General features: G+C 44.7%; 1 protein-coding gene across 1 annotated transcript in view; it reads right to left on the bottom strand.

The window, feature by feature from the left end:
- PDGFRB (platelet derived growth factor receptor beta) overlaps positions 1-17331 on the bottom strand; it is a 103230-nt gene that overhangs the window by 31712 nt on the left and 54187 nt on the right. The window contains exons 6-12 of the mRNA XM_020806799.3: positions 16793-16967; positions 15487-15679; positions 12688-12803; positions 12146-12272; positions 11021-11226; positions 2566-2660; positions 1845-1977 (exon numbers count right to left, since the gene is read on the bottom strand). Of these exons, the coding sequence (XP_020662458.3) occupies positions 1845-1977; positions 2566-2660; positions 11021-11226; positions 12146-12272; positions 12688-12803; positions 15487-15679; positions 16793-16967 (1045 nt within the window). The remainder of the gene's footprint in view (positions 1-1844; positions 1978-2565; positions 2661-11020; positions 11227-12145; positions 12273-12687; positions 12804-15486; positions 15680-16792; positions 16968-17331) is intronic.

The raw sequence follows: 17331 nt of genomic DNA, 5'->3' as shown, positions 1-17331 counted from the left end.
GCCAAAATGCATCTTGACTAGTGTGAATTGGGGGGCATTACTTCCTCTTGAGTTGGTTGGATAGCTCACTGGTTTACATACCTGGCTGCAGGGCCAGAGGTAGGGAGTTTGGTTGCCCAGCTGTGCCTCCTGTGAAGCAGAACGAGCCTATGTGCCCCTGGGTGAGCTGTACAGTCCCAGGGCACACCCAGAAAAAGGGAATGGCAAACCACTTCTGCATGGTCTCTGTCTGGAAAGCCCTGAAAAGGGCCACCATAAGTCAGAACTGGCTTGACAGCACATGATGACAATATCTTCCTGATAAGCCTTGAGCATCAAAACGTCTCATATGGCCTTAATAAGCATTGGCTGGCAGGCAGATTAACATTTATTTTATTTATAACCAATGTTGCACTAAAGGTCTGTGGTGTAGGAGGCACAACAGACAGCCGTGCTGCTAATTCTGTGCCCCCCCCCAGTACATTTTCCCCCAATATATAGTCTCTTTCTTTACCTTTATCCATATTGTCTGGAATCCTATTAGTTTCCTTGCTGGCAAACTTAACTGGCATAAATTTCAGTAGTGAATAGCTCCAGGCTAAGAAGGAAGTGTCAGCCTCTGCTGATGTGCACGGAGTTGTGTGACTCAGCATGCAGCAGCAAATGCCTATGCTGACTCCACAGTCTGGAGCCATTTACCACTAAAATTTGTGCCAATGGAGTTAAGCTGGCATAAACACATAATAGGGTTCCAGCCAATATTATATGTCAAGAATAAAACATGCCAAATATTCCCAAGTCTTACATGATTTTAGTCACTCCTGTACTGGTTTAATATTGTTTAAGAAGGTTTGGAGACAGGATGGGAACAGGTTTTTTTATAGTGTCATTTTAACTAATTAATTAATTAATTAATAAAGACATAGTCTGTCCTTCCACTAGAAATAACATCCATGGGGGACTAGCAACAATATAATGCAAAATAAAATGAGGAATTGTTATGCCAATGAAAGTAAGTAATTTAAAAAATAAATCAATTAAAAAAACACACACATAAGGAACCAACCAGCTAAACATGTCCTCTTAAAAGCCCAAAAGTTGTCTAAATAAAGACAATAACAACTGAGCTATCCTTGGATTATTTTACAAGCTGCAAATTTGTGGAGAATCTTACATCCACTCTGATATTTCTGCTACCTAGCTCCGATGTTGTTCTGGGCAGGACAACTTTTATTACAATGGATAGGCTGCCTTCCTCTCAAGGGTCATGTTCTCTAGAGACTGGCTGCCAGCAAACTACAAGAAAAGGGAATTCTGCTCTTGCTCACTTAAGAAGGGCTTCTGAAATATGGGAGATGGCCACAGGAAATTAGGCCATGCATCATCTAAGACTCAGGTTCCCAACTTCTCTTTTTTTTCATGATTACTCCTGTGAAGGTAGTTCTTAGCTCTCAGTGTGCACACATTTTATTGGGCAACTGGAAACAAAAAACAAAAAACAAACAAAAAACCGTAAAACAAAACTGGAAGTATGCAAAGGCCAAAAGATAATACCATTCCAGTTTGCCTGTTACGTTAATAAGTGTGAACTTTATATAGTTTTTCTCAAAAAGCAACCCTGATGAATTTCTCCTCCATCTCTGGTGGAAGACAGCTGCTCTAGTATTTTTTCCCCTAGAAAAGATTCTAGAATCTACTGGGATTCTTTCCCTGCAACTATAGAACTATGTTGGAAAAGTCAATGAACAAGCAAGATATCTGGGCATCTAAAAGAAAGAAAAGGAACTGGAAGTGTCTCATCCTTCACATGTACAGCAGAGCCAGTCGTTTATGCACAAAGCCTCTCCCTTGAGCCCTCTCCTCACCCAGCACCAGCTTGTCCCTAGGAACCTCCCAGCTGGAGTCATAGGGAAGCTGCATGGGGTCGACATAGATATACTCGTGTCCATCAGAGCTGACAGACTCAATCACCTTCCAACGTATTTCATAGCGGGGTTTCTGCAGAGAGAGAGAAAAGAAGATGTTAGAGATCAGTGGTACTGTGTAGGATGCCAGATACCTGCAATGTAAGATGAGCCTGAGGGGGAGAGGAACAGTTTTGGAAAGAAAGTTTATTTGTGGTTTGCAGAAAGTTTCTCACATCCACAAATACTTTACACCACAAAGCAACTGGACCTGTCTCTGTGGGATGGATGGTAGCTGCCTTCTATAGGAGGTCTATCCAACTGAAGATGATCGTATAACAGTATGAATGCAAACCACTGTACAATGAGACACAATTAAGTCTCACTAAAATCCATGTCCATTTATAGCCTCTAGAAGGATACCTTGCAGTTAAAGAATAAAAATTGAATTGAAACTTGCTGAGCCAAGGAATTGTCAATGATATTCACTGTACACTAATTTAAGTATAAGATACTCAGTTCACTCCCAATCTCTCTAAAGATCCTTCATGGCCAAAACACACATCCAGAGAAATCTGTTTGTACAGGGAGTGCTCCCTGAAGGATTCAAAAAACCTATAATTATGAAAACAGACATGCTGGCCCTCAGAGAGACACTGAAAGGAGATAAGACGGTCCGTACCTTTCGCCACAGGAAGACAAGGATCACTAGGAAAAGAACCATGAGCACCAGCAAGGCCACAATAACTGAGATGATGATCACTTTAAAGGACAAATCTGAAAGAGTAAGCATATGTAGCATCTTTAAACATTCAATCTGTATGAGGCCCTTGTGGGAAGGTGGTCCAGAGCTTTGGAGTCCGCTGTCATCAGTATGCCGATGACACACAGTTCTATCTCTTTTTAACATCTTCAGAAGTGGAAGCTGTACAGACCCTGGAGCGCTGGCTGTCTTTGCTCAGGGACTAGAGAAAGGCTAACAGAAATGAAGAGGTTACTTACCTGTAACCATAGTTCTTCGAGTAAAACTCTGTGAATTCACACGGAAAGGTTAAGTTCGCGCCTGCGCCGGACTTCTCCGAACATTCTAGAGCTTAGGAGAAAGATTTGAATAATTAGGCGTTGCCCCTATAAAGCCAGCTCCGCCCGCCCAAAGCCTCAGTTCCATTTTATCCGCCAGAGGTAAGCTCGTACATACATAGAGCCAATTAAGCAGTGACGGACAGAGGGGAGGCCGGGCGGGGCGTGTGAATTCACAGAGTTTTACTCGAAGAACTATGGTTACAGGTAAGTAACCTCTTCTTCTTCGTCGCAAACTCTGTGAATGCACACGGAAAGGGTGATTAGCAAGCTATCTTACCGGAGGAGGGCCGTCACTGAAGTAACGAGGAAAGGACAGCTCTCCCAAACCTGGCCTCTCGCTTGGCTCGGAGGTCAAGGCTGTAATGTTTTATAAACGTGGAGGCTCTGGACCACGTCGCAGCTCTGCAGATGTCTGTCAAGTCCACCCCTCTTAGTAACGCGGTAGAAGTAGACATTGCTCGAGTGGAGTGGCCCTTGATAGAAGAAGGAGGAGTCTTGCCTGCAAGCTCATAGGCAAGGGTGATTGTGGAGACGAGCCAACGCGAAAGAGTCTGAGGCGAGGCGGCGCAACCCTTACGTGGACCGTGGAAACAAATAAAGAGTCTGTTGGACAGACGGAAGTCTTTAGTTCGTGAGGTATAAAAAGCCAACGCTCTTCTCACGTCCAGGCTATGAAGCAGTTTCTCGGCCGGAGTAGACGGGCTAGGAAAGAGCGACGGTAAGACCAGAGGCTGGCTTAAGTGAAATGCAGATGCTACCTTGGGCAGAAAGGTGGTGTCAAGGTACAGTACCACCTTGTCAAGGAAAAATTGAAGATAAGGCGGGTCTGCTCTCAGTGCCGCCAATTCGCCAGCTCGTCTGGCTGAGGTGATAGCGACAAGGAATAAGGTTTTAAACGATAAAAGTTTTAAGTCCGACGCTGCCATCGGCTCGAACGGCGGTCGTGCCAAAGCATGGAGAACGAGGTGAAGCGACCACTGAGGTAGTGGCGATCTAACTGTAGGACGAAGGTTGGAGAGCCCTTTGAGGAAGAGCTTTAGGGTGGGATGTGAGAAAAACCTGGCCGCATGGGACTCACGAGGTTGGTTTGCCACAATGGCCGATAGGTAGACTTTAAGAGTGGAAACTGACAGGCCAAGGTCAAAGAGGTATTTCAAGTAATGAAGGAGGTTAGATAGGGAGACCGGAGAAGGTGGAAAGCCCTTGGAGGAAGCATAACTGCAGAAATTCTTCCATTTGTAAGCATACAAAGTGTTAGTAGATTGTTTTCTGGCTTTCTCTAGGACGGTGTTGATTATGGAAGAATCCTCCAGGCTGTCAGATGGAGGGACTGGACATCTGGATGATGGAGATTGCCGTTCTCCTGGGTGAGTAGATGAGGGATATTCGGTAGCTCGAAATAGTCGGCTGCCATGCTCTTCAGTGTGGAGAACCACGCTTGGCGCGGCCAAAAAGGTGCGATGAGAATGACGTCCGCTGACATTTGGCGAATGCAGACTATAGTTCGCTGAACCAGAGGGAGTGGGGGAAATGCGTAGAGCAGTGTTTCTTCCCAAGGGACCATTAACGCATCCCCCAGCGAGCCGCGGCCGCGGCCTGCCCTGGAGCAGTATGCGGTGCACTTCGTGTTGGTATCGGTTGCGAACATGTCGATTAATGGGTGTCCCCATTTGTGGCAGATTTGTAGAAATATTGAGTGGTCGAGCTCCCACTCGTGTGTCTGTGTAGCCCGGCGACTGAGAGCATCGGCCAGTTGGTTGTCGGTAGTCGGGATATAGACTGCCACTGGAAATATGTGATTGCTGTAACAGTATTCCCACAGAAGAATCGCCAGGTAAAGTAGCTGGAGGGACCGGGTGCCTCCCTGCTTGTTTATGTAATGCATCGTGGTCGTATTGTCGGTAACCACTTGAACTGCCTGACCGGAGAGAAACGGAAGAAAAACACGAAGGGCTTTGATGACCGCCCACATCTCCAGCTGGTTGATGTGAAGCTTCCGCTCTGTGCTGGACCAGAGGGCGTTGATCCGGTGGTTGCCGCAATGAGCTCCCCACCCCACGGGGCTGGCATCGGTTGTTATCTGCGCTGTAAGATGTAGCGGTCGAAATGGGCGACCGACGAGAAGGTGTGGGGCAAAAGTCCACCATTGAAGCTGTTGGCAAAGCTCCGGTGTGACCCTGAGGAGGGTGCGTGGGTTGTCGGATAGCGGGTTGAATAATGTGAGGTACCAGGCCTGTAAAGATCTCATTTTCAGTCGAGCATGCTGAAAAGCGGCGGTGGTGGAGGCCATGAGGCCGAGGAGATGCTGTGCATGACGGGCTGACACAGTCCTGTAGGGATGAAACCTGCAAATCGCTCGGCGAATCTTGGAGATGCGCTGAGACGGAAGCGCGATGCGCCCTGTGATGGAGTTGATCGAGGTGCCTATATACTCTATTACCTGTGATGGTTGGAGCTTGGATTTTGATTTGTTCACCTGGAGACCCAGGGACTGCAGGGTTTCTAGGACAAATGCGGTGCTGCGAGCTGAGCTTTCCGGGGAATCTGCCACGATAAGCCAATCGTCTATATAAGGGTAGACATTGACGTTTTGCGTGCGAAGGTAAGCGGCGATCGGGGCCATGCATTTTGTAAACGTGCGGGGGGCGGTAGATAAACCGAAAGGGAGGGCGGAGAACTGATAGACGGTGTCTAGAAAACAAAAACGCAGAAACTTGCGATGCTGGGGATGAATAGAAATATGAAAATAAGCGTCTTGCAGGTCTATGATGGTGAACCAGTCTCCGCGACGAAGGAGGTGAAGGATGGTTTCCATGGTGACCATGCGGAACTTTCGCACAAGAAGATAACGGTTCAACTCTCGAAGGTCTAGGATGGGGCGAATGCCCCCGCCTTTTTTGGGAATTGCGAAATATCTTGAAAAAAACCCGTTCGCAGCGTGGTCTTTGGGAACTGGTTCTATCGCGTGTTTCTGGAGTAAGTTGAAAATCTCCACCTGAAGTTCTGGGCTGAAGCTGGTATGCTTTACGCGACCCAGGGGGGGGAGCTCTAATAATTCTAGGCGATAACCGGAGCGAATGATGTCCAGCACCCAATTGTCGGATGTGATGGTAGACCAGCTGTTGAGGAAGGGAGCCAGGCGGATGGAAGGAGGGGAACGAATTGGATGGATCGTGGCGTCAAAGATAATTTCTGTTCTTCTTGGCAGGGGGACGGTAAGACTGACGTCGCTGACCCTGAGTCTGAGGGCGGAAAGAGGAAGAGCCAGATGAAGTAGGAGGAACCCGGGACTGTGACTGCTGTTTGAATGAACGGTAAGTTTGTGAGGTGGCAGGTAAGTAGCTTTGAGAGGTATAAGGCTTGCGCCATTGATAAGACTGGAATTTTGGCTGCTGATGGATAGTATAGGACTTCGCTGTCTTTTTCATCTTGTGGAAGCTTTCCATAGATTCGTCGGTCTTTTCGTTGAATACCCCTGTGGCATCAAAGGGGAGGGCCTCGATCCGGTTCTTAGCGTCATCATTGATGCCTGAAGAGCGCAGCCAGGCATGGCGACGCAATGTAATAGCCGAAGTCATGGTTTTGGATGCAATGTCAGCAGAGTGCCTAGAGGCCAACAACTGGTGTTTAGCTACGTTAGTTGCCTCTTCAAATGTATTGAGTAACGGAGTTCTTAGGTCTTCTGGAATTTCGTGGAGGACTGGTAAAACTCTCTCCCAAAGCTGGTGCTGATATGCTGCCATGGCAGCCTGGTAATTAGCCACTCTAATAAGAAAAGATGTGAAGGAGTAGATTTTTCTGCCGAGAACATCCAATTTCCTACCCTCCCTATTGGAGGGAGTGATCTGCGCCGTTGAAGAAGTCTTAGACTGGTTCGATTGAACAATGATAGAGTTGGGCACTGGGTGTTTAGCCAGAAAGTTTGCTTCATCCCCATGTGTTTTATAATAGTTCTCGACTCTACGGGTAACTTGCGTAGAGGTAGCTGGGGTGGCCCAAGATTCCTTGATTGTGGCCAACAAAGATGGTATAAGAGCAATGCTGAGTGGAGGTGCCTTGTCCTTATCCACAATAGCAAAAACTAGATCCTCAGTGGCAGGTGGTGACTTTTCAATATCAAGTTTCAAAGCCTTAGCCATTCGTGACACCATCTGAACGTAGGACGAAAAGTCCTCAGAAGATACCGGAGCCTGGATATCAGAGGCTCCAAATTCCGAAGGGGCGCCAGAGATAGACGCATTGTCAGATTCATCAATGGGAACGGAAGGAGGTGCTACCGAGGTCGGTGAGGATTCTCTGTCCCCTAGGAGAGATGGGGGGGGCGAAGAAACACGTCTCTTTGCCTGAGTTTTGCTTTTCCCCGATATTAGTCCCGCTGTTGGGGCGGCTAAAGACTGCTTGGCTGATATGTCTACTTTGGTGGCATGTGTTTTGGAGTGGTAATCTTTAGCCTTGTGCATGTCCTTTAAGACCTTGGATCCCTTACGCCCCCGAAGCCTAGGGGGGGAAGGCGAAGGTGAGGAAGAGGAAGCATAGACGTAACGCACTCTCTTATGAGAGTGGTAAAAGTCGTCGTCAGAAGGGGACTCCGAGTCAGTGTCCCTCACCCGGCGCCGGTGATGGCGACTAAGATCAATAATGTAAGAGTCCTCCCGAAGAGCTCTGTCTCTGTGGTGTTTGGGTAGAATGACTATTTCCCTGTGGTGATGCTTGCTGCGGAGCGGAGAAATATGCTTTGTCTTAGCCGCCCGCTTCCGTGGTGGTGAGACTGGAGGAGGAGATTGCGACGCCACTGAGGAAGCCCGCCCGGTAAACACAGGGCTGTGAAGGGCAGAACCCACGCTAGATATTGGTATGCCATCTAGCGGGTTGTAACGAGGCGAACGGCTGTGCGCTTGCGCCGTTGCCCGCGGTTGTCGGGGCGGTAGCGAGCCCCCGTCCTCTCCCGTCGAGTCATGGACGCTCTCAACCTCTTCCAAGATGGGGGAAGGGGGAGAGTGAGGGACAGTAGTAACAGGGCCCTGGAGACTCAGCGCCGCCCGAGGTTCGTCCCTCTTAGATTTACTGGTCGGTTTTTCTGCCTTTTTCTTACCAGGCTGTTTGGAAGACTTAGTGGACCTTGAAGAGGATTTAGCCTGGGTAACCTCTTTCACAGCCTTAGAAGTGGTAGCCGGCATATCGGCCGCTGGTAAGGCAACTTCAGACTGTGCGCGTCCCACTTTTTTGGCGGGTTTTCCCGGTTTAGGAGGTGGGGGAGGAGGTGGGTTGGTGGAATCACCCACTCCGGCCTCGGATAGATGGGAGGGAGTTACTTCCATTGCGGCAAACTGCAAACCAAGACAGCGGCGGCCCACACGAGGCGACGGGACAGCAGTCGTCTCTCTCCTAGAAACGTGGGCGGGAGTTTACGCGCGCTTCACCCACTCGCAGCAACTGCGACTGACGCGAGCCGGGGAAATATAAACCGCTGAGCGACCCAAACACGGCGACTTATGGTCCCACCAGACACAGCCAAATTAGGGGACCCAAGGGGAACAGAAACTGAGGCGTCTAGGCAAAACTCACGGTGTGGCGAACAAGCCAAAGCGAAAATCCAGGAGAGTAGTCAGAGAACAGTCCGAGGTCGAAAAACGAAGAAATGTCCGAGAGAGGGGCAACGCACAAGAGTAGTCGTATAGGAACGCTGAGGTCAAGCCAGGAAAGACATAAACTAGCAAAAGAAACAGGAGCTCTAGTTGAGAAGTTCCGTACGCGAAGGCGATAAAATGGAACTGAGGCTTTGGGCGGGCGGAGCTGGCTTTATAGGGGCAACGCCTAATTATTCAAATCTTTCTCCTAAGCTCTAGAATGTTCGGAGAAGTCCGGCGCAGGCGCGAACTTAACCTTTCCGTGTGCATTCACAGAGTTTGCGACGAAGAACTATGGTTAGGAATCGGGCCTTCTCAGTGGTGGCTGCCACATCATGGAATGCATTGCCAGTGGAAATATGCCAGGCCCCTTCCCTCATATATTTAGAAAGTCAATCAAAACCCATCTCTTCAGAGAAGTGTTTCTGTAGACTCTTCCTGCATGATTGGCTATTTTGTTTGTTTTTTAACTGCTGTCGCTGCAGGGTTTTTTTCTGGAGTGTTGTTGTTATTACTTTAAATTATGTTTGTCTGGTTAGAGTGGGAGTTTCTATGTTTTTATCTATGTAAGCTACTCAGAGTAGTGGCATGCCACTAGATGGGCAGGGTAAAAATGTAATAAAATAAACATATAAAATAAATAAATTTAGAGTCAAGGGATATTCAAATATATTTTATTTACATAGATTCTAAAATTCTTTTCCCCCTGCTAGAAAGGCTGCAAAAAAGCGTACAACTGCAGCAATAGCAATTCCATTTATAGAAACAAATGTACAATCAGAAGCAGTTCATCTCATATTAGCACACAACTAGTGACTGGGCACTGTCAGAAGTCTTCTGTAGCACCTCTTATCCTTTCTTGCTTTCTTCCCTCAAACACATGCCTGATTTAATTAATGGAAGAGCATTTCTTGGTACATCCTGTAGCGATACTTCTTTTGAACTAGGCCTTATCCCTAGACACCAAGCAAGATCAAAAGAAAATGATACCAAAAGAGAGAGCAAAAAGATTGTAGACCTCAAATTTTTAAACTACTTATTTGTTTTCTTTTGATCTTGTTAAAGTCAATTGGTTGCTTTCTTCTTACTAACCCCCCCCAGACAGAAACAAGAACTCTCCTTTCCTCCTTTTGCTACATGCTATAACTTGTTTTTTTTAAAGAAATGAACCAAGGCAGATGGATTTAACTAGGGCAGAAGAACTGCTTTCTCCTCAGAAAAACTGGAAATCTTCAGCGACTTTGCCCTGACCTTGATCATGAGCACTGATTAGAACTCTAATCCTGAGGACAACCATCCAGCAGGATCAGAATTTGACCAAGAGTGCCAGTTATGAAACTGTGTAAGCTAGAGTCAGGCCTAACATGACGTCTGTCATCCAGGAACCCCTTGACTTGGTTTCCATGGGGAATCAGTCTTCTTTACACCAGTGCTTGCTAACAAGCACAGGCAACATATTGGACAGACAGCTGGGTTTCAGCCTAACCTTTTGGGACACTCCCTAAGAGGGACAAGAGGATTAAGTTAAGTTCCATAGTTTTTCAGAATACTCTATCTACTTGGAAGGAAACATACTCTCACATAATGCTAACTGCTTGATTTCATCATGCATATTTCACAGGTTCCTGGTTAAGCTCAGGGCAAGACACTATTTCAGACAATATAGGAATGCATGGAAGGAAAAGGGAAATGTCTGACCTCCCCACCTTTAGATAAAGATCTTACAACAGGTCCCACTCGTGTAACAGTGGAGCTTCTCCAGATCTTTAGAGAACCACTCGTTTCTTTCCTCTGCACACACAATTGTATCTGTAGCTTTCTTTCCGATCTGAATACAAAATGAGGAGGTTGAGGAAACATTAACTTTTTCCTTCCGTCCATGTAGAAACATTTGCAAAGAGCAAGAACGTGGGTCCCATTTGCTTTTTAAAAGCCTTTTCTGATTTGAGATTGAGACAGGAAAATCCTTAATGAAAAGGAATGGAAGTTGCAAGCTTTGTAGCAGATCCATGGTCTGATGTGCGAACTGAAATAGGATTTTATATCTAAACAGTATTCTCCACTTAATGTCATGTGCTTTTGGAAGTTTGCTTTTTTGCTTCTAACAAATGGAGATGGGAAGCATGAAGGTCTCCAGATGTTGCTGGATTCCAACTGTCCTCATCCTTCACCTTCCTGCCTATGAAAGATGGCAATTCTAGTTCAATAACATCTGGAGGGCCACATGTTCACTGATCTTACTATTACCTCATGAACACTTCTGTTTTTGTTAAATATGCATCATTATTATAGAACATTAGACTAAGCAGATTGGGCAGACTACAGTCAAAGTACTGCTTCTACAATTCCCCGGCAGGAAAAAGGAATACTGTTGCATACATACACTTACATAGGGATATAATGCAAGTCATGTGCTACTGGACTCACTGTGTGGGACGATGACGATATTCTGAGAATCTGTGCCCAAGATGTTTCGGGAGGCACAGCTTATGAAGACTGGCTCATCTACTCTATGGAGATGCAGCCTGCTTGTCACAATGTAAATCTTCAGGTCATCTTGGTAGGTGGAGTTTGTCTGAAGTTCCATCTCTTCCGAGGTATTCCCCAGGATCCTGGTAGTTTCCCCATCACATCTGTTTTAAAACACATCACCCAGTGCATGTAAGATAGCTTCATATAAATGACATCTTCAGGTCAATATACGATGAAGACAGTCTCTAAACAACTACAGATGGAGAAATGCGTGTTTTACCTGCAATGCTGCAGCCTAATTTTATGTCTCATTACTCAGAATTGGTCTCATCTGATTCAGCTTGACCCACAAGTAAGGCTGAAAGTGCAGGCTCTAAAATCTTGTGCTACTATTAGCAGCATAAGACAGTAACACTGCGCATCCCAAAACACGGTCTGATGTGATGTGATGTAGACACCTTGCTAAAGCTGAACAGGTCTGAGTCTTGTCAATGCTTGGATGGGATATGTTAGAAAAATTCCAGGTAGGCTACCAAAGATTTTCATGATGGAAGGAAACAGGATATTACTGTAATAAAAAATAATCCTTCGTTGTTTGGTTCAGGCTCAATGAATGTTGGCAGTAAGCCAAACATGTGTGAGAATGTCACTTATTTATTTTCCCAAAGTGGGATACTGTACATAAAAATCATATACAACAAACAGAAACATGACAGAGAGAGAATGGATTCATGGTATTCAGGAAAGGGGACCATTCCTGTCTATCATGTCTTGCTCAGCCCTCTCTCCCTCCCCCACTATAATTGCTATTTAAAAATCAAACACAAATAAACACACATTTTATTGACAGAGAATCACATGGTGAAATGTATAATTCCACTTTGCTGCACTGAAAGCTCCAAAGGCAAAGATTTTTTTAAAAAATTGTAGTTTTTAAAGAGTGATCATTGTATACTTTTAATTATTGTAAGCCATCTTTGGTCCCCTATGGACAGAAGGAAGGAAGGAAGGAAGGAAGGAAGGAAGGAAGGAAGGAAGGAAGGAAGAAGCTGTGTAATCTGCTAGAAATGATCTCCTTACCGTTTGGCATCATTGCAAGTATACCAGGTAACATCTGGCCGGGGCATTCCTTCCATGATACAGGTCACAGTTTGCTTCCCACTGCTGGCATTGCTGTTCTCTCGCAAATCAGTCACCTTAGCTGGGACTAGTTAAAGAAAGAATACAAGGCAAAAGATAAAACATGGGAAGAAGTACTTTTCACAATGAATGGCCATAAACAGTGCAGTGTCTGAATAATTTATGTACATTTTAACTTACTCATAGAGTCTGAATAACAAGCACGGTAGTATAATTTTGGTGGCAAAATATAATATGCTTGCCATCAAGATTTTTAAATTTAATGTCATCAGGATGTCTTATAATTGCATGTATAGAAATTTCAGGGCTCAGGCTCACTGAGAAGTTTCGTAATAATTTTGAGAATTTTTGGAATCAACCTATACAGAACAGTCCAGCATCAACTGCTGATAATTTGATTACAGTATCAGTGTATTGTAGTCATGATCCTGTATACTTCACGCAGCATAGTCTAGATATGTTTTGAAAAAATATGTGCTCACCATTAATCTGTAAGTAAAAGGACAGCTCCTCTGCATCATCTTCATTGAACGCTCGGACAGTGTACAAACCTCCTTCACTCTGCTTCACCCTTACAAGGGTCAGAGTAGTTTGATACCTAGTAAAGAGAACCTTACAAAAATCAGGATCTAGGAGAAGTTTATTAGTTCAGGCAGAAAAAAAGCATAAAACCTGCTGCACTCAAAAGGAAAGATTTTTATGCCCAAAGAATGCATCAAGCTAATTATTCTTGTGACAACCCAGACCTCACTTTGATATACTGAACAAAAGCCTTCTCTGAAGATAGAAATATGCCCTGGTTACTTACATATACAGAAAAAGAATACACTTTGTCTTAGAAACTCACAATGTTTTTTACTCACTCATTGCTTATGATTTGATGGATCCTTCTATCCAGATCTAACATGCATGCATCTACAAATATACTCCATTGCGTCAATAGAAGTTATATGAACATAATACTTACTGAACAGATGTTTGATATAGTCTATTTTTATACTGTCACCCACATAATGAACTAAGATGGTAACAGAAAGGCCACGTAGGGTCTACACACTCCTAATCTAGTGTAAAATGCTCAGCAGACATGCGTGGTAGGAATGGATGTACAGTAAGAGATCTAAGACTAAAAAGCATCCACATGGGTAGCTCTATGGATCCTGGGTAGCTCCAGGAGATAATGGATCTTTCTACTCTATCTTAATTGCACATACGGTGCAATGCAGCAACGAGAGCCATTTTTTGATATGCTGTCCCTTACAGATGGGCCTTGATGGACTGGAGCAAATGGCCTGCCTTAAGGGAATCCAGGTAATTGCATGAGATTCCTTGCATTTAGATAAGCAGGAACTCTGAGAGGGTGTACAACTGTTTTTAAACCTGGTAGCTGAAATAAGATCTGACTGAAATGATGAACCTCCTAACAATTAATGTTTAAAAATTGTTATCAGCACTGATCGTGTTACTTTAAGAATATCTCTAATTTCTATTTCCTAGCTCAGCTTCCTAATAAGATATTCCTAGTTAATAAATGCAATTAAAAAAGTCATGTGCCATCAAGTCAATTCTGAATTATACCAACTCAGAAGTGGTTTACCCTTCCCTTCTTCTGGAGGGCGCCCTGGGACTGTGCACCTTGCCCAAGGACACACAGGCTGGCTCTACTTCACAAGAAGCACAGTGGGGAATCAAACTCCCAACCTCTGGCTCCACAGCCAGATACTTAAACCACTGGGCTATCCAGCCAGCTAAGTGCAATACATATTTCATTACTTCCCTTTATTCTGTACCAGAAGTGAGCTGTGAGAAAAGTAGTATTGGAGAAGAGGAATTAATGCAAAAAAGGAAGGAGGATTTAACAACTCTAGTGTGCTTCTTTTACTGTTTATAGATACCGGGCAAGCCTGTGAAAAGAAATACAGGTCTGTCAACCTCACACCTACTTTAGAATCCATACATTCTTGTATCCCTCCACCGACGCCCACACAGGTAAATGAGTCTGCAGAGCTTTCCCAATTAACAGATCCCAAACATGGCAGTATTTGGGCAGCAATGGCACTGGTGGTGATGGCATTGTGATGAAGAAGATGAAACATGTACTTCAGCTGATACTCATATCAGCCTAAAAAGACATGCCAAGACTAATTAAGAGGTTTGTTGCAGAGACAGCCAAGAAGTCTTCTGCTGCACAGTTCTTCAATATCCATGCTGGCTGGATAGCTCACTGAATCAGATAGCTGGTTGCAAAGCTAGAAACTGGGAGCTTGATTTCCAAGTGTGTCTCCTGTGAGAAGAGTCAGCCTTTGTAGCCTTGGGAAAGCTGTACAGTCCCAGAGTAGTCTCCACAAGAATAGTAAAGCACTTCTAAGTACTCTATATCCCAAAAACTGTGGAAAGGGTCACTATAACTCTAAATTGACTTGACAGCACATAATTAAATTACTGTTGCTATTTAGAGATGGGGATAACTCACCATTTTGGCAAGTCATCCTGCTTTGTGAGTTGTCAAAAGTTGACAACTCACGAAGCACAAAGTTGCCCCCATGAAGGTTTTTAATAACCTTGTGTGTGTGTGTGGGTGGGTGTCATTTAAAAAAACCACCCACGCCCCCCCTGCTGTCACAGCCACCACCACAGCCACCCCCCCACTGCTGCCTGCCTTAAGGGAATCCAGGCTGCCCTTTGCAAATATGGCAGCTGCAGCTTCCCTACCCTAAATGAAACTGCAGCTGTAATCTTTGCAAAGGGCAGCCAGTCTCCATTTTTTACACGCTGTGCCTGCAGAGACCAGATGGAGACCTTGGCGGTGGCAGTGGCAATTATGGTAAGGGGTTGTTGGCGGGGGTGAGAAGGCTTAGGTGGGAAGAAGAAGGGGGTGGGGGTAGGCTATGGGAGTGGGTGGCTGTGGGGGTGGGTGGCTGGTAGGCAGAATGTTTTATTTTTAAATTAACGAAGATGAATAAAAATGGGAAAATATTCGTCGATCCGTATTTGTCGGGACTTAAAATCTGATGAATACGGATCAACAAATATTTAACGAATCGGCTATTTTTTGTCAAAAAGCCATTTTTATATTTGTTCCCATCTCTATTCCTATTCCTTACCACTCAGTAGGGGGTGTTAGAATACAACATGAAACCACAGCCTTGACATGTGATTAAGGCATATGTAAATTAATAATAAACAGCATAGTTGTGAAAGAAATGGAAAAGAAAAATGCTGGCGTGGCCAAATAGGATTTAGTGTGGCTAATTTTCATCTTCTGATGACTAATGGTTTACCTGGTTTCTGACAGATTCCTGGTGCTGATGGCAAATTCACTGTCGCTGCCTGAAATCAGGGGCTTATCATCCTGAAACCAGCTGATGGTTGGGCTTGGATAGGCCTCAATCTGCACGTGGAAGGTGTGACTTTTGTGCAATTCAGCAAACACAGTGTCATTCAGAGCTGTGTGGAAGTTCACAAAGCCATGTTCTATATTTTTAAAAAAAGTTAGAAGAGAACAGTCAAAGAGAAGGAAACAGGCCTTTTGCTTTGCCAGTCTTCCTTGTGGAATATAAGGTGGCAGAAGACCAGAAAAGATTGACTTGTATGGAAGCCGATCGAGGAAATATGGCTGAAAGGAGTGCAGCTAGAATCTGAAATCAGCCCACTTAAGGGTGATTAATATAATCTTTAGGTTTATGTGGGCCTTTTAGAGCAGAACCATTTTCTGCATGGAGAAGAACTTCAGTCTGACCATCAATAGGACCATCCTAATTTCGCAAGGCTGCAATCTCTCTTTGTGGATTTCACCTTCACTCTCATGTACTGTGAAAGGTTCTTTGGCAATTGCTTAAGGCATTCTGTGATAGTCTGGTAAAGGTTCAGAAATGGGTTAATGGAGGCAGGTCAGCAACCAAATTAAAATATTCATTAAATTATACATTATATAATTTGAAATCCTGTTTGTACAGCTATGCCTGCAGAAGGCTGAGGATGTCATAAGCAGGGGTTATTTTTGGGGTGGCTGGGTAACTGAACACTTCCTCCTTCTTTTCCTTTGCTACCATAACTCCTATGTAATCCTTTCATCATCTGGAAGTGATGGGACTCCAAGTATGTGAATTTAAGTATTAAAAATTGCTGGAGGCAGTAATGTCATCCCAGGAGTTGCAATTTTTAGTAGTTAAGGACTTCTTATCCAGTGGATCTCATAGCTTCCAAATGATGAAAGGGGTACAAAGTAAAACGTTTCTTTTAAGAGCCTGATAATGAAGTCATCAGCCTTTCATGGGCATAGCTGCACAAACAATACCTTCCAATACCTTTGTGGAAGGTGTAATATTTGTAAATGCATAGAAAAGCTAATCAGGGTAAATTATCCACCAGCATGGATCAACAGGAAGCAAGTAATGAAATAGCCTGGATATGAAAGCAATAAAATTGTCCTTGATGCTACCAGGGGAATTGGATAAATAAAAGTTACTAGTGAGCAGACATTCTGGAAAAGGAACAGCAATGGTATCCCCTTAGTTGTCTGTTCAGGAAAACTTGGAGTTTCAAGTTCTCAGACTGGTAATAAGCAAAAGATTGGACCCAACATACCAATCACTCTGATAAAGATGTCTTGTGCTTCTTTTTGCCCATGGAAGGTGTCAGTGGCCTCACAGACATACACGCCTTCATCCTCCAGCTCAGTGTTGTGGATAGTCAGTGTGGAACTGATATAGTGGCGGACCCCTGGTCCAAACTGAGTGAAAGGTTCTACCTCCCTGCCCATCTGTGGAGGACAACAAAGAGAATACCACGTAAGTAGCATTTAGCAGTGAGGATTCAAAGATATTAAAGCTTTGTTGTAATAATATGTAGGTACATGTACAAAGGCTATGCTAAAATGACTGAAGTTAAGGAGCCTTAAGGACACTGATAAGAAGGAAGCCAGTCTTACTTCCCCACTATGATCATTGCTTCATGCTGGCTAATAACCACAATGAATAAGGGGGTGGGGTGGGGGGAAGAAGTGTTTGCAAAACACACATACACATACAGCACAATGGCAGTGGGGGTGAGGTACAGTTTAACTTACTCATTTGTAAATCACCACCAGGATCCTGACCACTGCTTTCCAAGTGGATCCAGCAATA

This window comes from Pogona vitticeps, chromosome 2, assembly GCF_051106095.1.
Source record: "Pogona vitticeps strain Pit_001003342236 chromosome 2, PviZW2.1, whole genome shotgun sequence".
NCBI classification, from domain to species: Eukaryota; Metazoa; Chordata; class Lepidosauria; order Squamata; family Agamidae; genus Pogona; species Pogona vitticeps.
The sequence above is the reverse complement of the archived record's forward strand: the minus strand, read 5'-3'. Positions and strand labels throughout refer to the sequence as shown.